The 16574-nt window shown below is 35.1% G+C and overlaps 1 protein-coding gene across 7 annotated transcripts in view; it reads left to right on the top strand.

The window, feature by feature from the left end:
- LOC101104855 (protein NPAT) overlaps nucleotides 1-16574 on the top strand; it is a 52779-nt gene that overhangs the window by 23542 nt on the left and 12663 nt on the right. For 2 of the 7 annotated variants that reach the window (XM_004016542.5, XM_060399691.1), the window contains exons 3-12: nucleotides 1505-1565; nucleotides 3157-3229; nucleotides 4770-4810; nucleotides 5302-5520; nucleotides 6627-6708; nucleotides 7639-7714; nucleotides 11462-11553; nucleotides 11635-11722; nucleotides 15492-15588; nucleotides 16419-16547. In XM_004016542.5, the coding sequence (XP_004016591.3) occupies nucleotides 1505-1565; nucleotides 3157-3229; nucleotides 4770-4810; nucleotides 5302-5520; nucleotides 6627-6708; nucleotides 7639-7714; nucleotides 11462-11553; nucleotides 11635-11722; nucleotides 15492-15588; nucleotides 16419-16547 (958 nt within the window). Of the gene's footprint in view, nucleotides 1-1498; nucleotides 1566-3156; nucleotides 3230-4769; nucleotides 4811-5301; nucleotides 5521-6626; nucleotides 6709-7638; nucleotides 7715-11461; nucleotides 11554-11634; nucleotides 11723-15491; nucleotides 15589-16418; nucleotides 16548-16574 lie in introns of those variants that run through there. The other 5 variants (XM_060399692.1, XM_042232887.2, XM_042232889.2 and 2 more) reach the window with 3 other exon arrangements.

The following is a 16574-nucleotide window of genomic DNA, read 5'->3' as shown; positions in this document are numbered from 1 at the left end:
ACTTAAATGTCCATCAACACATGAATGGGTAAAGAAGATGTACATATATACTATGGAATATTATTCAGCCATTAAAATGAATGAAATAATGCCATTTACAGCAATGTGGATGGACCTGAAGATTACAGTGCTAAGTAAGTTAGACAAATATATGATATCACTTATGTGTGGAAACTAAAGAAAATTATACAAGTGAACTTACTTATAAAACAGAAACAGACTCACAGTATTAGAGAACAAACTTATGGTTACCAAGGGGGAAGGTGGGGAGGAGGGATAGATTGGGAGTTCGGGGTTGACATGTGCACATTGCTGTAATTAAAATAGATTATCAACAAGGAACTATATAGCACAGGAAACTGCTCAATATTCTTTAATAACCTAAATGGGAAAAGAATTTGTAAAAGAATAGTTACATGTATATGTATAACTGAATCATTTTACATCTGAAACTAGCACAACATTGTTAATCAACTATACTCCAATATAAAATAATTTTTTTAATAATACAGAAGAATAAAATAGGAATCTGCAATGAAAGTTCAGGAGAGGATAGAAAAATAATTAGCTACTATGTGTTAGACATTGTCTTAGATATGTTACATATATCCTCAATCTTCACCACAAAAAAATAATTGTATTAAAAAGTCATATGTCTGTTTTTATATATGAAAGTAAGCCTTAGAAAATCTGGGTAATTTTTCACACATACGGTAAATGTAGAACGTAAATCCAAAACTGTTCTAAAAAATCCTTGCTCTTCCCTGTTCTATTATATGACCTCAAACTTGAGTCTGTTAAAACCTGCCCCTTATTATTGATATAAAAGTGGTGGGGAATGGGGTGACTTTATGAGATGATAGACGTGAAAATAGAAAAGGTACTGATCCTTGGAAAGGATATCTCTTACACTCAGAGTTTTTGCTTTGCTCTTTGGCAGATGACATTTGGCATTGAACGGTAGGAAGGAGTAGGTCCTTATTTGTGGGACTGGATCCCTACCTCCCAAACTGAAAACTGCATTCCTGCTGTTGTGCTATCTTAGCTAAAGAAACACAGTCACAATATCTTATTCACATAGACAAGGTTCTCTACCCACAGAAGAATTCAGTCCTTGAGGAGTGACTATTTTCATTTTTGATGACTTGTGCTGTGCTTAGTTACTCAGTTGTGTCTTAACTCTTTGCAACCCTGTGGACTGCAGTCCTCCAGGCTCCTCTGTCCATGGGGATTCTCCAGGTAACAATACTGGAGTGGATTGCCATTTCCTTCTCCAGGGGCTCTTCCCAACCCAGGAATCAAACCCAGGTCTCCCACATTGAAGGCAGGTTCTTTACCATCTAAGCCACCGAGGAAGTCCTTTGATAACCTACTCTTTACCATTTCTTTATCAACTATTTTTTAATCTATATCTTTTAGTAACTTTTATGGTGAAATATGTCATAGTGGGAAATTATTGGTAGTATTATATGGTTTTGGTAATGCTTGATCTTTTTCTTTTCAGTCTTTATTTGGAAAAAATTTGACAACAATTTTGAATGAATATGTAGCTATGAAAGCAAAAGGTAAGAATTCAGGTTCAGGGATGTTTTGTTTTTTGTTTGTTTTTTGGTCAGTTTTTTACAGCACTTATCTAATTGTTTTAATTAGAAGTGATTTTTTTTAAATTTTGAAATACTTTTAAAAATTCACTGGGAGATAGCCAATTAAAGTCTGTTTATATTGAGTGATAAATATAACACTTTCCTAAATTAGTGTCTTGAAGAGGAAAGTTAAATTTATTCTCTCATATTCGTTATTTCTGTAGTTTGCAACATATTAAGAAAAGATTCAGCAGTAAAGAATTAATTCGTACAAGTGATAACATTTTAAAATGTAAGGTTCACGTTTATTGAGTACTGTTTATTGCAACATTATGCTAGGTGCTTTCAGAGGTTTTATGTCAGTCCTTAAAATAATCCAATGAGAGGTATTGCTTGTTTAGATCTATTAATTTATTCATTATTTGACTGCATCAAGTCTTAGTTGCAGCAGAGGGGATCTTTGTTGCATCACGTGTGATCTTTCACTGCAGCTCACAGAACTCTCCGGTTGTGGCACATGGACTCTAGAGTTCTCTAGTTGTGGCACAAGGACTCCAGAGCATTCTTCAGGCTCAGTAGTTACTGTGCATAGGCTTAGTTGCTCCACAGCATGTGGGATCTTAGTTCCCCCAGCAGGGATCCTCCCCCAAGTTCCCTGCATTGCAAGGTAGATTCTTAACCACTGGGCCACCAGGGACGTTCACTAGACCTTAAGTATCAGAAAATTAAGGATTAGAGAAGCCAGATAACTTTTCTAAAATCACAGAACTAGAAACTGTAGAAAGTAATAAGCCTAGAATTTCAAAGTGTGAATTTCATTTCTTTCTCTTCAATAAGTTTGATCATTCTACCAAGGTTTTCTTTTCCCAAACTATCTTAACTATCTTACAGGAATATTTAGAGTGTAAATGACCTCAGAAACAATACGTTATTGCAGTACAAAGGTTTATATCCCACTGTTATGTTGGTAACTTTCTCTTGTTTGAGCTTTTTAGAAGTATATAGTAAAGAATATAAATACCTTGAATTTCCTATCAAGTGTGGCTTTAGAACACATCCTGAAAAAGACTAATTAGTCCTCCAGAAGTTTATCTGTAATTCTGACTAATTAGTCCTGCAGAATTTTATCTGTAATTCCTAAGGAGTTGCTGAGAAATCACAGTGATTTGGACCTGAAAACACTGGATACAGAAACTAATTTCTATATTTACATGAGTTTGTATAATTTTATAAATTTATAAATCAAATTATTTTGACTTTCAAATGTCACGTAGGTAGAACAAAGATTTAAAATAGTTTGTCTTTTTATTCAAAGAAAATACAAGATTATTGATCTAAAAAAACTTCATAGTTTTCACAAGTTTCCTTTTCCCTCATATTGTATCTGATCCTCAGTGACTTGAGCAAAAAACGCAACATCATTATAGCTCTGCAGGTTTTTTACAAAATAGGCTTATTTCTCAGTTCCCAACATAATGTCAGCAGCTGAGAGAAAAGTTTTCCTTATTGATTTTCTGTGTCTGTTCAAATTAAATGATGGATTTTTTATGAAACATTTCCTCTTATGATTTAGAAACATCAAATGATGTCCCAGCAATTATGTCATCTCTGTGGAAGAAGTTAGACCATACACTTTCTCAGATCAGGTAATAAAAGGCTTATACAATCAGCTTATCAGAATGTGCATAATAATTTTGGAATGGAAGCACAATTAAGAATCACTTCACATTTAAATCTTATGACACACACTGTGCATTTATTTAACATTGATCTAATTTTGAAATTATGCTAGAGGTTATTGATATTTGTCTTTGATTAGATAATTTTAAATAAATTGTGTACTTTAATAAAATATTTAGAAATGAGGAAATTAATGATATTCCCAGGTTCCCGTAACAATTTAGAGGCAGATCTCTGGCTGAATACAAATCTAGTCCCAGTCTTGGTGGATACAAATCTACTAACTCAAGCCCCATATGACTTCCCTTATACAGTTGCATCTTCATTACACATGCAGAAAATTGATAGGTATGTGTAATCCATGCCTCCTTTGTTCTGCCCTTAGAAAGGAACAAACCCAAATAATAACACTTCTGGAATCTTCTGCTTTTAGAATTTTACTATGTCATGGCCTTGGAATGCTAGTCTCACTATCTTTAGAATAGGTATCAATTTTATAACATATCTTATTCAACTTGAGTCTGGTATGAAAACCATCCTTTCTTACACTTTCTCCCAGAGCTACAAGTGAATACCCAACTTCAGCAGGGGCCTCGTTTCATTCCTCAGCTGAATGGCTCCCAGTGCTTTTTGTGTGACTCTGTACTACATTTTATTTGGTAGTCTTACTCTTATTCCCCTTTCCTGACTTCCCTTTCCTCTTCCATTCCCTTGCAAACAGTCTTCAAAGACATTAACAACACCTATAGAATATTTATAAGTTACTGCAACGTTTCATTGACAAGGTATTACATTAAAAAAGAAACCTCCTAGCCAGGTGTTCTTGAAGGTTGGTTTGTGTGCTATTAAAAATGCTTGTTTGGTTCAGTAAGTTTTGTGGCTCTTGTTGGCAGACACTTATTTGACAGATTTCTGAGGAAAATAGCACAGTATGATTGTTTACAAAATACATGGGTAACCAGTTCGTAGCAAAAGGAGAATCAGTTTATATTGTGAATTTTCTTACCTGTTTGCTTTGTTCCTTCTCTAGAAGTTTGGTGAAACAATGTCATAGTCATAAATTTGATGAAAGCAGGATCTCTTGAAATCAACTTGGATTCTGAAGTATTTATTTATGCAGTTATACGTAAAATCAAAATTTCTCTGGGAAGGCATTTCTATAGTTATAAAAGATAATTGATAATTGTAAAATATATATAGCTTTCTTAAATATATTGAGTTCCTACATTCAAAGCAAATTGTATTATTAATGGGATTTCAAAGCTCTTATTGCATTGGATAGAAACTTGATTATTAAAATTATGCATGTTTGCATTTTTATATGCCACTGTTTTTTTCCTAAAGCAGATAAGATTTGGTTACCCAGAAAAAAAGTGCTTATCTTTTTTATCTGAGAGAAGTTTCTTGCCTTTTAACTCATAATTTACTTCAGGTCTAACTGTAACTAAATCAGAATGTATCTTAGCAACAGAAATTTTTTAATGTCTAACTACTTTTGTTTATTAGGAGCATGCAAAGTTCCCCAGGGTTTGCTGCCAATCAGAGAGGTTGGTATTCAACTTTAAACTCTAAATAATGTTCGGAATTATTTTAAACTCAAATATAATATCAGATGAGCGTTTTTGTTAACAATACATGTTGCTGAATTTACATTTTGTTGAAACTACTGCTTTTCTAAGTACCATTATATTAGAAAATAATATTTTCATTTATTGTAAAAATATGCAATTTAAATAAATCTTATTTTTCTCATTGGCTCTCATGTATTCATATCTTTTAATTCTCATTCCATAAATTTGTTTTCCTGATTGTGGAGATGTTATCAGTTTTAATTATTACAGAAGAAATGTATTCTTGGATTTTTAAAATTTCAAGTGTACTCAATTTTAGTTTGTTTCTTGTGAAATTATCACATAAATAGGTGATAATTCTAGGGGCTATTTTTTAAGTTCACTGTTAAATATGTAGTAGAACATATATTGTAATTCCCAAACTACTCTGACAGTGAGTTAATTTTTTAAATGCTCGTGTGTTTCAGCCCGAACAAGAAATGGGATTGCAGAAATCAAACGGCAGAGAAGGCTTGCATCTCAAGCAGCTCCTGTCAGTTCAGAGCCTTTACCGTATCTTTTAGGACAATTTACCAATTCTCCTTTGACAGCTACACAAGTTATTAGGCCATCTGGCCAAATTTCAACTCCTTTGAGGTCAGATTTTGTAGTAGTCAACCATTCACAGTCACAAGACACTATGACCAGTAAGTTTACATTTTGTGCTTTTGAATTTTGTTTTAATCAAATTGTGTGAATGAAATGATGTGATAATATCTTTTAGATTAGAGGCTAGAAGTGGGTAAATTTAGGTAGTATGGGTGTGCTCACTCATTCAATTTGCCATTAAATAAGCATATTATTAAATCTGTGAGACATGTTAGTCTGGGATTCTTTTATCTGTTCTAACTGACATCCAACCTTGAAGTCTCTTCTAGTTCTCACTTATTTGCATTAATTGGGGGAAAAAAACCCTCTTATTTGCTTTTAAAAGTAACGCACATTATATGTGAACACTTTGTTCAGCTCTTTGGTCATAGTAGTCTGTCCTACTGAAATGAGGAATGTTTTTCTGGTTAACCTCCATCTCTACATGTTGAAAATCCTGCGTATTCCTATCTGAATTTTAGAGCTAAGGATAAACTGAGAGGTCATCTAGTATTTCTTGTTTGTTATATACTTGATAGTATTAAAAGCACATGATATTTAGGAGCAAAAGGCTAGTTAATATCAGAGCTGGGATTAGAATTGAGGTGTCACCTCTCTTGGTTCTTAGACCAGTCTTTTTTTCTCTTTGTGCAGGTAAATGTATTGACAACCATTACATTCTCCCTTATTTCCATCTTTTCTCCAATTTCTTTTAACACCTCTGGGTAAAAACACTTACCCAGTATATTTAGTTTATACTTCTTACAATTCGTTTGTTCTGCCATGGTATTTTTTGTTGAAACTATTCTGTATACTCTACTTTGTATTTTATTGTAAAATCTTAAGTCATGGGGACTATATTTTATGTATCTTAATATCTTCTGTTGGAGAAGGTAATGACAACCCACTCCAGGATTCTTGCCTGGAGAATTGCATGGACAGAGGAGCCAGGCGGGCTACAGTCCATGGGTTGCAAAGAGTCAGATACAACTGAGCAACTAACATGCACAATATCTTCTGTAGTGCCTTGCACATAGTAGGCACTCAATATATACTAACTGAATTTAAAATAATCACTATGTAGTGCTATTTTTATTCAGTTAATTCAAGTTTCAATAAACTATTCTGTTTCCTTGACTTACTGTTTTGTTCTCTTAAAATACAGTTGGAGAGGCTTTAAATAATAATACTGGTGCTCAGGAAAGGAAAAATCATGCCAGTTTAATGTCTCCTGGTAGACGCAAAAGGTAAATGCTTTCTAAAAAGACATGTTTCCAGTAACCGTTACAAAAAAATTACACAAGGATACTTACATTATGAATAAAGTAACAAAATTGCATTAAGTACTTGAGACTCTACTATTATAGCTGTTTCAAAGCACTTTTGTTTAACTTTATAATCTCCCTGAAATCAGATTGTTTCAGAAATCAATGATCTAGAAATGTGTTTCATTAGAAGTGTTTTTTCTGTAATAGTATAGAAAAACATACTAAAATTGATGTTAACTCAGATTTTTGGGAATAATCATTTTCTATCAGCATATTTTAGGGTCTACAAACGTATATTTAAACTCCTAAACTGATAATTAAAAATCTTCTCAGACATTCTCTGAGAAGTATTCTTTCTGTCCTGTTTAGCCCATGTGTCTTTGTTTGAAGAATATTTCAGAAAAGAGAGATAATAGTTTAAAATGTTTATGCTGTTTTCTCAATTGCCATGCCCTGGGTATTTTTGTTGGAATGTTTACTGTTGGTTGTCTCTCGTTCAAGGCTGACCTCGGCCTCTTTGGCAAGACTGCATACTTAACCACATGAAATTATAAAAGTACTGTAACAATATCTAACATTTATAAGAACTTTGACCTTTTTATAAAGTCTTTACATATACTTTATGTTTATTGAATTCTTTCATTAACCCAGTAAAGCTTTAGTTTTATCCCATTATAAAGTAGGTCAGAGGGTACCTGATGGAGACCATATAGTTAATAAGTAATAAAGCTAGATCTCAGATTCATTTCTCAATTCAAGACTATTAATGCTTTTCAACTCTACTGCTCTTTGTTCCTACCACAAATAGAGAAAATATCTTTTCCACCATGACTAAGATTTGTATTTATATGTAATGATCATTGGATTATTCATACTAGTTAAAAGACAAGCTTTTAAAATGTGTTTCAGTGAATCTCAAAGGAAGTCTGGGCCTCATTCAACAATACGAAATTTGCAGGATCCAAATGCATTTGTAGTAGAAAAAGTAAGTGACCTTCCCAAACTTTGTAACTTAAGATATTCCTGAGTTTATTTATAACTATTCATATGTATATAATTTATATAAATATATAATGTGTGTCTGTGTAAAAGGTAGCATTTCTGTAAAACTACAGTAGAGGGAATTCCCTAGCAGCCCAGTGTTGAGGACTCCACGCTACCACTGCAGGGGTCCAATCCCTGGTCAGGAAACAGATCCAGCAAGCCACACGATGTGACACACAAAAAACTGCCATAGAGTTGCTTTGGGATAGACTGTAAGTGCAAAACTGTGGACTGTGGTCCACTAGAGGCGGGGGGAGATGGCAAACCTCAGTATTATTAACACAAGAACCACAGTATGAAAAGGCAAAAAGACATGGTACCGGAAGATTAACTTCCCAGGTTGGAAGGTGTCCAGTATCCTACTTGGGAAGAATGGAGGGCAATTACTAATAGCTCCAGAAAGAATGAAGAGGCTGGGCCAAAGCAGAAACAGCACTCGATTATGGATGTGCCTGGTGGTGAATGTAAAGTCCAATGCTATAAAAAACAATATTGCATAGGAACCTGGAATGTTACGTCCATAAATCAAGGAAAATTGGATGTGGTCAAGTGGGAAATGACAAAAGTGAGCATTAACATCTTAGGAATCAGTGAACTAAAATGGATGGGAATGGCTGAATTTAATTCAGATGACCATTGTATCTATAACTGTGGGCAAGAATCGCTTGGAGAAATGGATTAGCCCTCATAGTCAACAAAAAAGTCCAAAGTGCGGTGCTTAGGTGCACTTTCAAAAATAACAGAATGATCTTGGTTTGTTTCCAAGGCAAACCATTCAGTATCGGTTATCCAAGTCTATACCCCAACCACTGATGCCAAAGAAGCTGCAGTTGACTAGTTTTATGAAGACTTATAAGACCTAACTAACACCAAAAAAAGATGTCATTTTCATCATAGTGGATTGGAGTGAAAAAAAGTAGGAAGTTAAGAGATACCTAGAGTAACAGCAAGTTTGGCCTTGGAGTACAAAAATGAAGCAGGGCAAAGGATAACAGTTTTGTCAAGAGAATACACTGGTCATAGCAAACACTCTCTCCCAAGAGCACAAGAGAAAACTCTACACCTGGACATCACCAGCTGGTTAATACCGAAATCAGATTAATAATACTCTTTGCAGCCAGAATGGAGAAGCTCTGTACAGTCAGCAAAAACAAGACCAGGAGTTAACTGTGGCTGAGATCATTAGCTCCTTATAGCAAAATTTGGGCTTAAATTGAAGAAAGCAGGGAAAACCACTAGGCCATTCAGGTATGACTGAAATCAAATTCCTTATGAATATACAGTGGAGGTGACAAATACTTTAAGGGATTAGATCTGGGAAACAGACTGCCTGAAGAACTACAGACAGAGGTTCATGACATTATGCAGGAGGTGGTGACCAAAACCATCCCAAAGAAAAAGAAATGCAAGAAGGCAGAGTGGTTGTTGAGGAGGCTTTACAAATAACTGAGAAAAAAGGAGAAGTGAAAGACAATGAAGAAAGGGAAAGATACACCCAACTGCATGCAGAATTCCAGAGAATAGCAAGGAGAGAGAAGAAAGCCTTCAGTGTACAAGGCAAAAGAAATAGAGGAAAACAATAGAATGGGAAAGACTAGAAATCTGTTCAAGAAAATTGGAGACATCACGGGAACATTTCACACAAGGATGGGCATGACAAAGGACAAATATGGTAAGGACCTAACAGAAGCAGTAGCGATTAACCACAGCTGGCAGGAATACACAGAAGAGCTATATAGAAAAAGTCTTAATGACTCAAATAACCAAAATGGTGTGGTCACTCTCCAAGAACCAGACATCCTAGGGTGTGAAGTTAAGTGGGCCTTAGGAAGCGTTACTAAGAGCATGGCTAGTGGAGGTGATGGAATTCTAGCTGAGCTATTTCAAATCCTAAAAGATGATGCTGTTAAAGTACTACACACAATAAGTCAGCAAACTTGGAAAAGTCAACAGTGGCCATAGGACTAGAAAGGATCAGTTTTCATTCCAATCCCAAAGAAAGGCAATACCAAAGAATGTTCAAACTACTGTACCGTTCTGCTCATTTCACATGCTAGCAAGGTTATGCTCAAAATCCTTCACACTAGACTTGAGCGGTATGTGAACTGAGAACTTGCCGATGTAAAAGCTGAATTTAGAAAAGGCAGCAGAACCAGAGATCAAATTGCCAGCATTTGTTGGATCATAGAGAAAGCAAGAGAATTCAAAAAAAACATCTGCTATTTCATTGACTATGTGAAAGCCTTTAAGGCTGTAAGTGTCACAAACAAACTGGGGGAAATTCTTAAGAAATAGGAATACCAGACCACCTTACCTGCTTCCTGAGAAATCTATATGCAGATCAAGAAGCAGCAGTTAGAACTGGACATGGAACAGTGGACTTTTTCAAAATTGGGAACTCTACAATAAGGCTTTATATTGTCACCCTGCTTATTTAACTTGTGTGCAGAGTACATCATGCTGGATGAATCACAAGCTGGAATCAAGATTACTGGGAGAAATATCAACAACCATAGATACGCAGATGATACAGTGAAGAGAAACTGAAGTGCCTCTTGATGAAGGTGAAAGAGGAGAGTGAAAAAGCTGGCTTAAAACTCAGCATTCAAAAACTAAGATCATGGCATATAGCCCATGACTTCATGGCAAAATGAAGGTGGAAAAGTGGAAACAGTGACAGGTTTTATTTCCTTGGGCTCCAAAATCACTGTATCACTGTGGATGGTGACTGCAACCATGAAATCAAAAGACACTTGCTCCTTGGAAGGAAAGCTGTGACACACCTACACAGCGTGTTAAAAAAACAGACACAAAGGTCTGTATACTCAAAGCTATGGTTTTTCCAGTAGTCATGTACAAATGAATGTGAGTGTTGGTCCATATAGAAGGCTGAGTGTGAAAGAACTGATGCTTTCAAATTGTGGTGCTGAAGACTCTTAAGAGTCCCTTGGACTGCAGGGAGATCAAACTAGTCAATCCTAAAGGAAATCAACCCTGAATATTTATTGAAAGAACTGGTGCTGAAGCTGAAACTCTGACACTTTGGCCATCTGATGTGAAGAGGCAACTCATTAGAAAAGACCCTGATGCTGGGAAAGATGGAAGGCAAAAAGAGAAGAGGCAGGAGAGGATGAGATGGTTAGATGGAATCACCAACTTGATGGACATGAATATGAGCAAACTCCAGCAGATAGTGAAGGCCAGGGAAGCCTGGCATGCTGCAGTCCTTGGTGGCACAAAGAATGGTACACAACTGAAGGGACTGAAGAACATCATCAAGACTAGGGATATTTACCAGTAAGAAGCAGTCTAGTCGGAATAGCTAACATGTGCAAGTGCACCAAGTAAGAAACAGAAGTATGTTTAAGAAACTGTAAATACATTGTTACTGGTTTATGCAATATAATAGGACATTTTTCCAGAATAGAGTCAGCTTATTTAAAACCTTGTATGAAAAGCTGCAGAGTTTGGAACTATGTAGTTCGAAAGTGAAAAAGAAGTTGGTGAAGGATCTATGAAAATATTTGTAAGCAGTTAACATAGTAATCTGTTATTAATATGGAAGCCTCCACCATAACTTTTGAGTTTCTACCTAAATTTATTAAAACTATCCAGGTTCCCTTGATTCCTTTTAGACAAATAACAATACTCTATCTTGTGCTTTTACTAATACTGATTTCTTTTTCAGCAAATGGTTATTGAAAATGCACGAGAAAAGATACTAAGCAACAAGTCTCTTCAGGAAAAGCTTGCAGAAAACATTAATAAATTTTTGACTAGGTAAAATATTTGTGTTTAAAATACCTAATTGTTTTTGCCTGGTTGAGAACTACAGTAAAAGTTTTCCTTTGTGTATTACAGTGACAATAGTATTGCTCAAGTACCTAAGCAAACAGATAGCAACCCTAGTGAACCAGAGACTTCGATTGATGAACTCCTGGGACTTCAGGTATGGTTAAGGGTTGTGGGGGTAGTGGGGGGGGGGGTGGGGGGGGGGGGAGGTGTGTGTGATTGAAAAGCCATGGCTAACCATATGTATAAGATGCTTTAAAATAATAATTAAAATACAGATTTCCTTCATTATCCAAATGTAATCTGTTCCTAAAAATGTGTTAGTGAATTTTCAACATCAAAATTGCAATACTTTTTCCTGTTTTATTAAAAAATAGTTGGTATACATCACTGTCTAAGTTTTAGGCATGTGATACAATGATTTGATTTAAATATGTTAAAATTGCTTTATTAAGATGGTAAAATAAGACATTCCTAACCCATCTAGTAACTCTAACCAGTTCTTCCAGCTATCAGTAAAATTTTCCTGCATCCATACAACAACCAATCATGTATTTCTTAGTATTTAATAATTAATGATTCATTAGTAGATGTATTTTTGTTCAGTAAGCAGTACTGTGCAGTATATATAAAATAAATTACATTTCTTCTGCACCTGCGTAAACTATATAAAAAGTAAAGAAATAGTGAAATGATATATTAAATTTATGTGAAGAATCCAGGTAATATTTAGGAAAATAAAGTGAGCATGACACTTTAAAAAGAAGTTACTAACTAAATGAATACTTGTCTGTGAGATTCACTGCTGAGAGTATATATATAAGGGCTATAGTCATTTGCTGTCCAGTGACAGTGAAGATGAAAGAGGATGAGCTGGTAAAGGAAAAATTGAACAATATGTGTTTTAAGATTTGTAAATATCTTTTTGAAGAGCAGCTGAGATTGTGGTTGTTGCATAAGCTCTTACTTAGACTCTGAGATAAGGTAGTCATTTTGTTGCTGTACCACAAAATGAATTCATAATAATGAATTCATGATAGTAGTTTATTTTCAGATGATGAAATCTGAGTAAAACCACTCAGGTTTTTTTTTTTTTTTTTTTTGGTCACTTCCTTCAGAATACTTAAAAAAAGCTTTATACATTTTCCTATAGTGAAATTCAGTAAATTTTAACAAAATATAAACAAGCTTTTTGAAAGCAACGTGGCTTCCCCGATAGCTTAGTTGGTAAAAGAATTCGCCTGCAATGCAGGAGACCCCGGTTCTATTCCTGGTTCAGGAAGATCCGCTGGAGTAGGGATAGGCTACCCACTCCAGTATTCTTGGGCTTCCTTGTGACTCAGCTGGTAAAGAAACCACCTGTAATGCTGGAGACCTGGGTTTGATCCATAGATTGGGAAGATTCCCTGGAGAAGGGAAAGGTTACCCACTCCAGTATTATGGCCTGAAGAATTCCGTGGGCAGTCCATGGGGTCGCAAAGTCAGACACAACTGAGCAACTTTCACTTTCACTTTTAAAATTATTTAGTAGTCTTCCACTGTCTTAAAGTTTAACATATCCCCTATTCTAAATTTTTATAATCTTCAACTCCTTGCTTATATTTTCTCCACAAATACATCAGGTGCTTACTGTAACGAAGATACTCTATTAATAGATACTGTGGGAGGTTATAAGAAAATGAAGACACAGCCCTCTGTTCATGGTATTCATAATATTGTATACTGGGGAAAAGTTAAAAATTCAGATTTCAATATCTGAAAGAACAGCAATGGAGTAGTACATGCATCAGCTTCACTAAGAGAACAGAGCCACTTGTACAAATAGGTAAATTTTAAACATATTTTTATACATCTTTGTAACCTTGGGATAGGCAAGATATCTTGAGTTATACAAATCACTGACTGTCATATTTTTAAAGACTTCCTTAAATTCAAAATATGTGCTTGTTAAAAGCAACATTAAAGGGGCTTCCCTGGTGGCTCAGTGGTAAAGGATCCACCAGCCAATACAAGGGACACTGCTTTGATAACTGATCTGGGAAGATCCCATATACCCATGCACCACAACTGCTGAGCCTGTGCTCTACAGCCCAGAAGCTACAACTGCTGACCCCACGAGTCACAAGTGCTGAAGCCGAGAGACCGTGCATCACCACAAGAGAAGCCACCGCAGTGAGAAGCCTGTGCACCACAACTAGAGAGCAACCCTCACTTGCTGCAACTCGAGAAAGGCCCATGCAGCAACAGCACAGCACAGCCAGAAGTAAAAAAGAAATAAACTTGGTTTTAAGTTTTAGAAAGTATTTTTAAAAAAGCATCATTAAAGAAAGTTAAAAGGCAGACTGACAAGTTTGGAACATGTATTTCAGGATTCTTTCCATTATGATTTTTAAAGTTTGAATGTAATGAGAAATTTACTAGAAAAATGCTTTTCCTCAGCAATAACTTTTGAAGAGGTTATGCACCACTTCATAGTTTGATTAACATTGGATTGTTGATTCTTGGCGTTATTTACATTATGATAGATTTTTCAAGTTCATAGATAAAGAAGTATTTGTTCAAGCTCCTGGCTTTCTTCTAAATCACATTTCATCCAGAATTATTGATGTTCTCTTTACATCTTCATTGTCAAAAGTTAACTGGTTCTTTAGTTTCTCTTTTCATTTTATGGCCATTTTTATTTTAAAAATGCACCCTTTTAATCATTTCATGAGAGTTCCACCTTATCTCTTGCTCCACATGAATTTCCTCTCCCTTGGGATCCAAATGTATGCTTCACCAGAATTGAAGAATTTAAACAATATAAAGGTAGCTATTGGCATGCTGCTTTTAAGGATAAGCTCATAAGCAAGGATTATCCAACATTTAGAGGAAGTATTTAAAATGTGGATACAGGGACTTCCCTGGCAGTAAGGAGTTAAGACTCCTTGCTTCCACTGAAGGGGGCACAGGTTCCAGCCCTGATGAAGGAACTAAGATCCCACATGCTTCATGGCACAGCCAGAAAAAGTAAAAAAATTTTTAAAAATAAAATGAAGAGACAAAAACAAGCAGATAAAAAGAGTGAGATAGATTTATATTGGAGGATCTAGAAAGCAGTGTACAACAAACTAATATGGAGAAAGCTAATTAAAGAACATTATTAAACCAAAATCATAAAAAAAGATATATGAGGTGGAATACTGGACAAAGGTGGTCAAAAGGTACAAATTTTCAGTTGTAAGTGCAGGGGATGCAGTGTACAACGCAGTGACTACAGTTAACACTGCTGTAACAGCTGAGGTTAGGGGTGCTGACCCCACATGCAGTCAAAAGCCCACTTCATACCTTATAGTCAGCCCTTCGTGTATCAGTACCACAGGTGCAAATTCAGCCAGAATTGGATTTTGCAGGGCTATAGTACATATTTATTGAACAAATTCTGCATGTAAGTGGACCTGCACAGTTCAAACTTACATTGTTCAATGGTCAACAGTATTTGAAAATTAAGAGGGTATATCCTAAGAGTTCTCACAAGGAAAAAAAAATTTTTTTTTTCTTTTTAAAAAATATATATGAGACGATGGATATTTTGGTAATCATTTCACAGTATCTGTACGTCAAGTCATTACATGGTATAACTTAAATTTACATAGTGCTGTATCTCAAGTAATAAAGAACATTGCAGCTTGATTTTACTTTGTCTACATAAATATTCCTAGGTTTATTTTATTTTAATATTTGGGAATATATTCACCAAAGTGATTAAATAGTAGAATTAGGAAACATTTCACTTTCTATTTGCTAATCTTGTTTTAATTTGAGTGAATAGTGTTAAAATCAGAAGAAATTTTCTTGGAAGGGAATAGATGTCCAATAATTACTTTCTTGATGTTAAACCATATCACTTCAATTGGAATCACTTTTGTTTGTTTTTGTTTTTGCAGAGTGAGATCCATATGTCTGAAGAAGCTATACAGGATATATTGGAGCAGACAGAATCAGATCCAGCATTTCAGGCACTCTTTGATCTATTTGACTACGGTAGGTAGACCATTTCTTTCAAGATAGTTCGGAAAAAATGTTTCTTCAATTTCTTTGGAGAAGTAGTCTAAATGGTGAAATAACATTTCCCGGAGCATCTAGAGAAAGTTCCTGTGTTTTCATATGAAAGAGTTTTTTCTTTCTTTTTAATTTTGTCTGCACTGGGTCTTCATTGTGGTGTGTGAGGCTCTCTAGTTGTGGCATGTGAGCTTAGTTGCTCTGAGGCATAGGGAATCTTAGTTCCCTAACCAGGGATTGAACCCACATGCCCTGCATTGGAAGGCTGATTCTTAACCACTGAACCACCAGCAAAGTCTTGTTTTTTCTTAAAGATACTTTACCTGTAAAAATAGATAGCAGTCTTGTGGGTGAGAGGGATAGTTTTGGGCAGTATTTCCAGTCATCAAAAATGTGTTGTGAAAAAAAAAATGTATTGTGGTCTACTACTATGCACACATTTTACTAAGCACAGTTGGATAATACAAAATAAATAAAAATATTTGGCCATTGCCTTCCATCTTATGGCCTAGTGCAGTAGTGCTAAAAGTGTAGTCTCCCAACTAGGAGATCAGAATTATCTGAGAACATGTTAAAAATGCAAATTCTTGGACCTGTATGTTATGATATATAGTAAAGTATAAGAACTACTGGTCTAGAGGAAAAATCATACTTGTCAATGATACATAAGGCAACATGTTAAAAACCATAATCAAAGGACTATAATTAAAACCAAACTTTAATATTTGCTGACCACTGTCAAGATGTATTAATTGATGCTTATTTTTATTTTGGTCATTTAACCAATTGTTTCCCTATTCCCGTTTTAACAGGTAAAACAAAGAATAATAAAAATATATCACAAGGCATTTGCAGTCAGCATATGGAAACCAATCCAAGTGTAGTCTTAGCAGGTGAAACTAATCTAGCAGTTAAAGGTACTTTTGAAACAGAAGAATCTGGTAAGAATTCAGTTTTGTTAATATAAA

Source organism: Ovis aries, chromosome 15, assembly GCF_016772045.2.
Source record: "Ovis aries strain OAR_USU_Benz2616 breed Rambouillet chromosome 15, ARS-UI_Ramb_v3.0, whole genome shotgun sequence".
In the NCBI taxonomy this organism is placed as follows: domain Eukaryota; kingdom Metazoa; phylum Chordata; class Mammalia; order Artiodactyla; family Bovidae; genus Ovis; species Ovis aries.
This window is presented reverse-complemented; position numbering and strand designations above follow the sequence as displayed.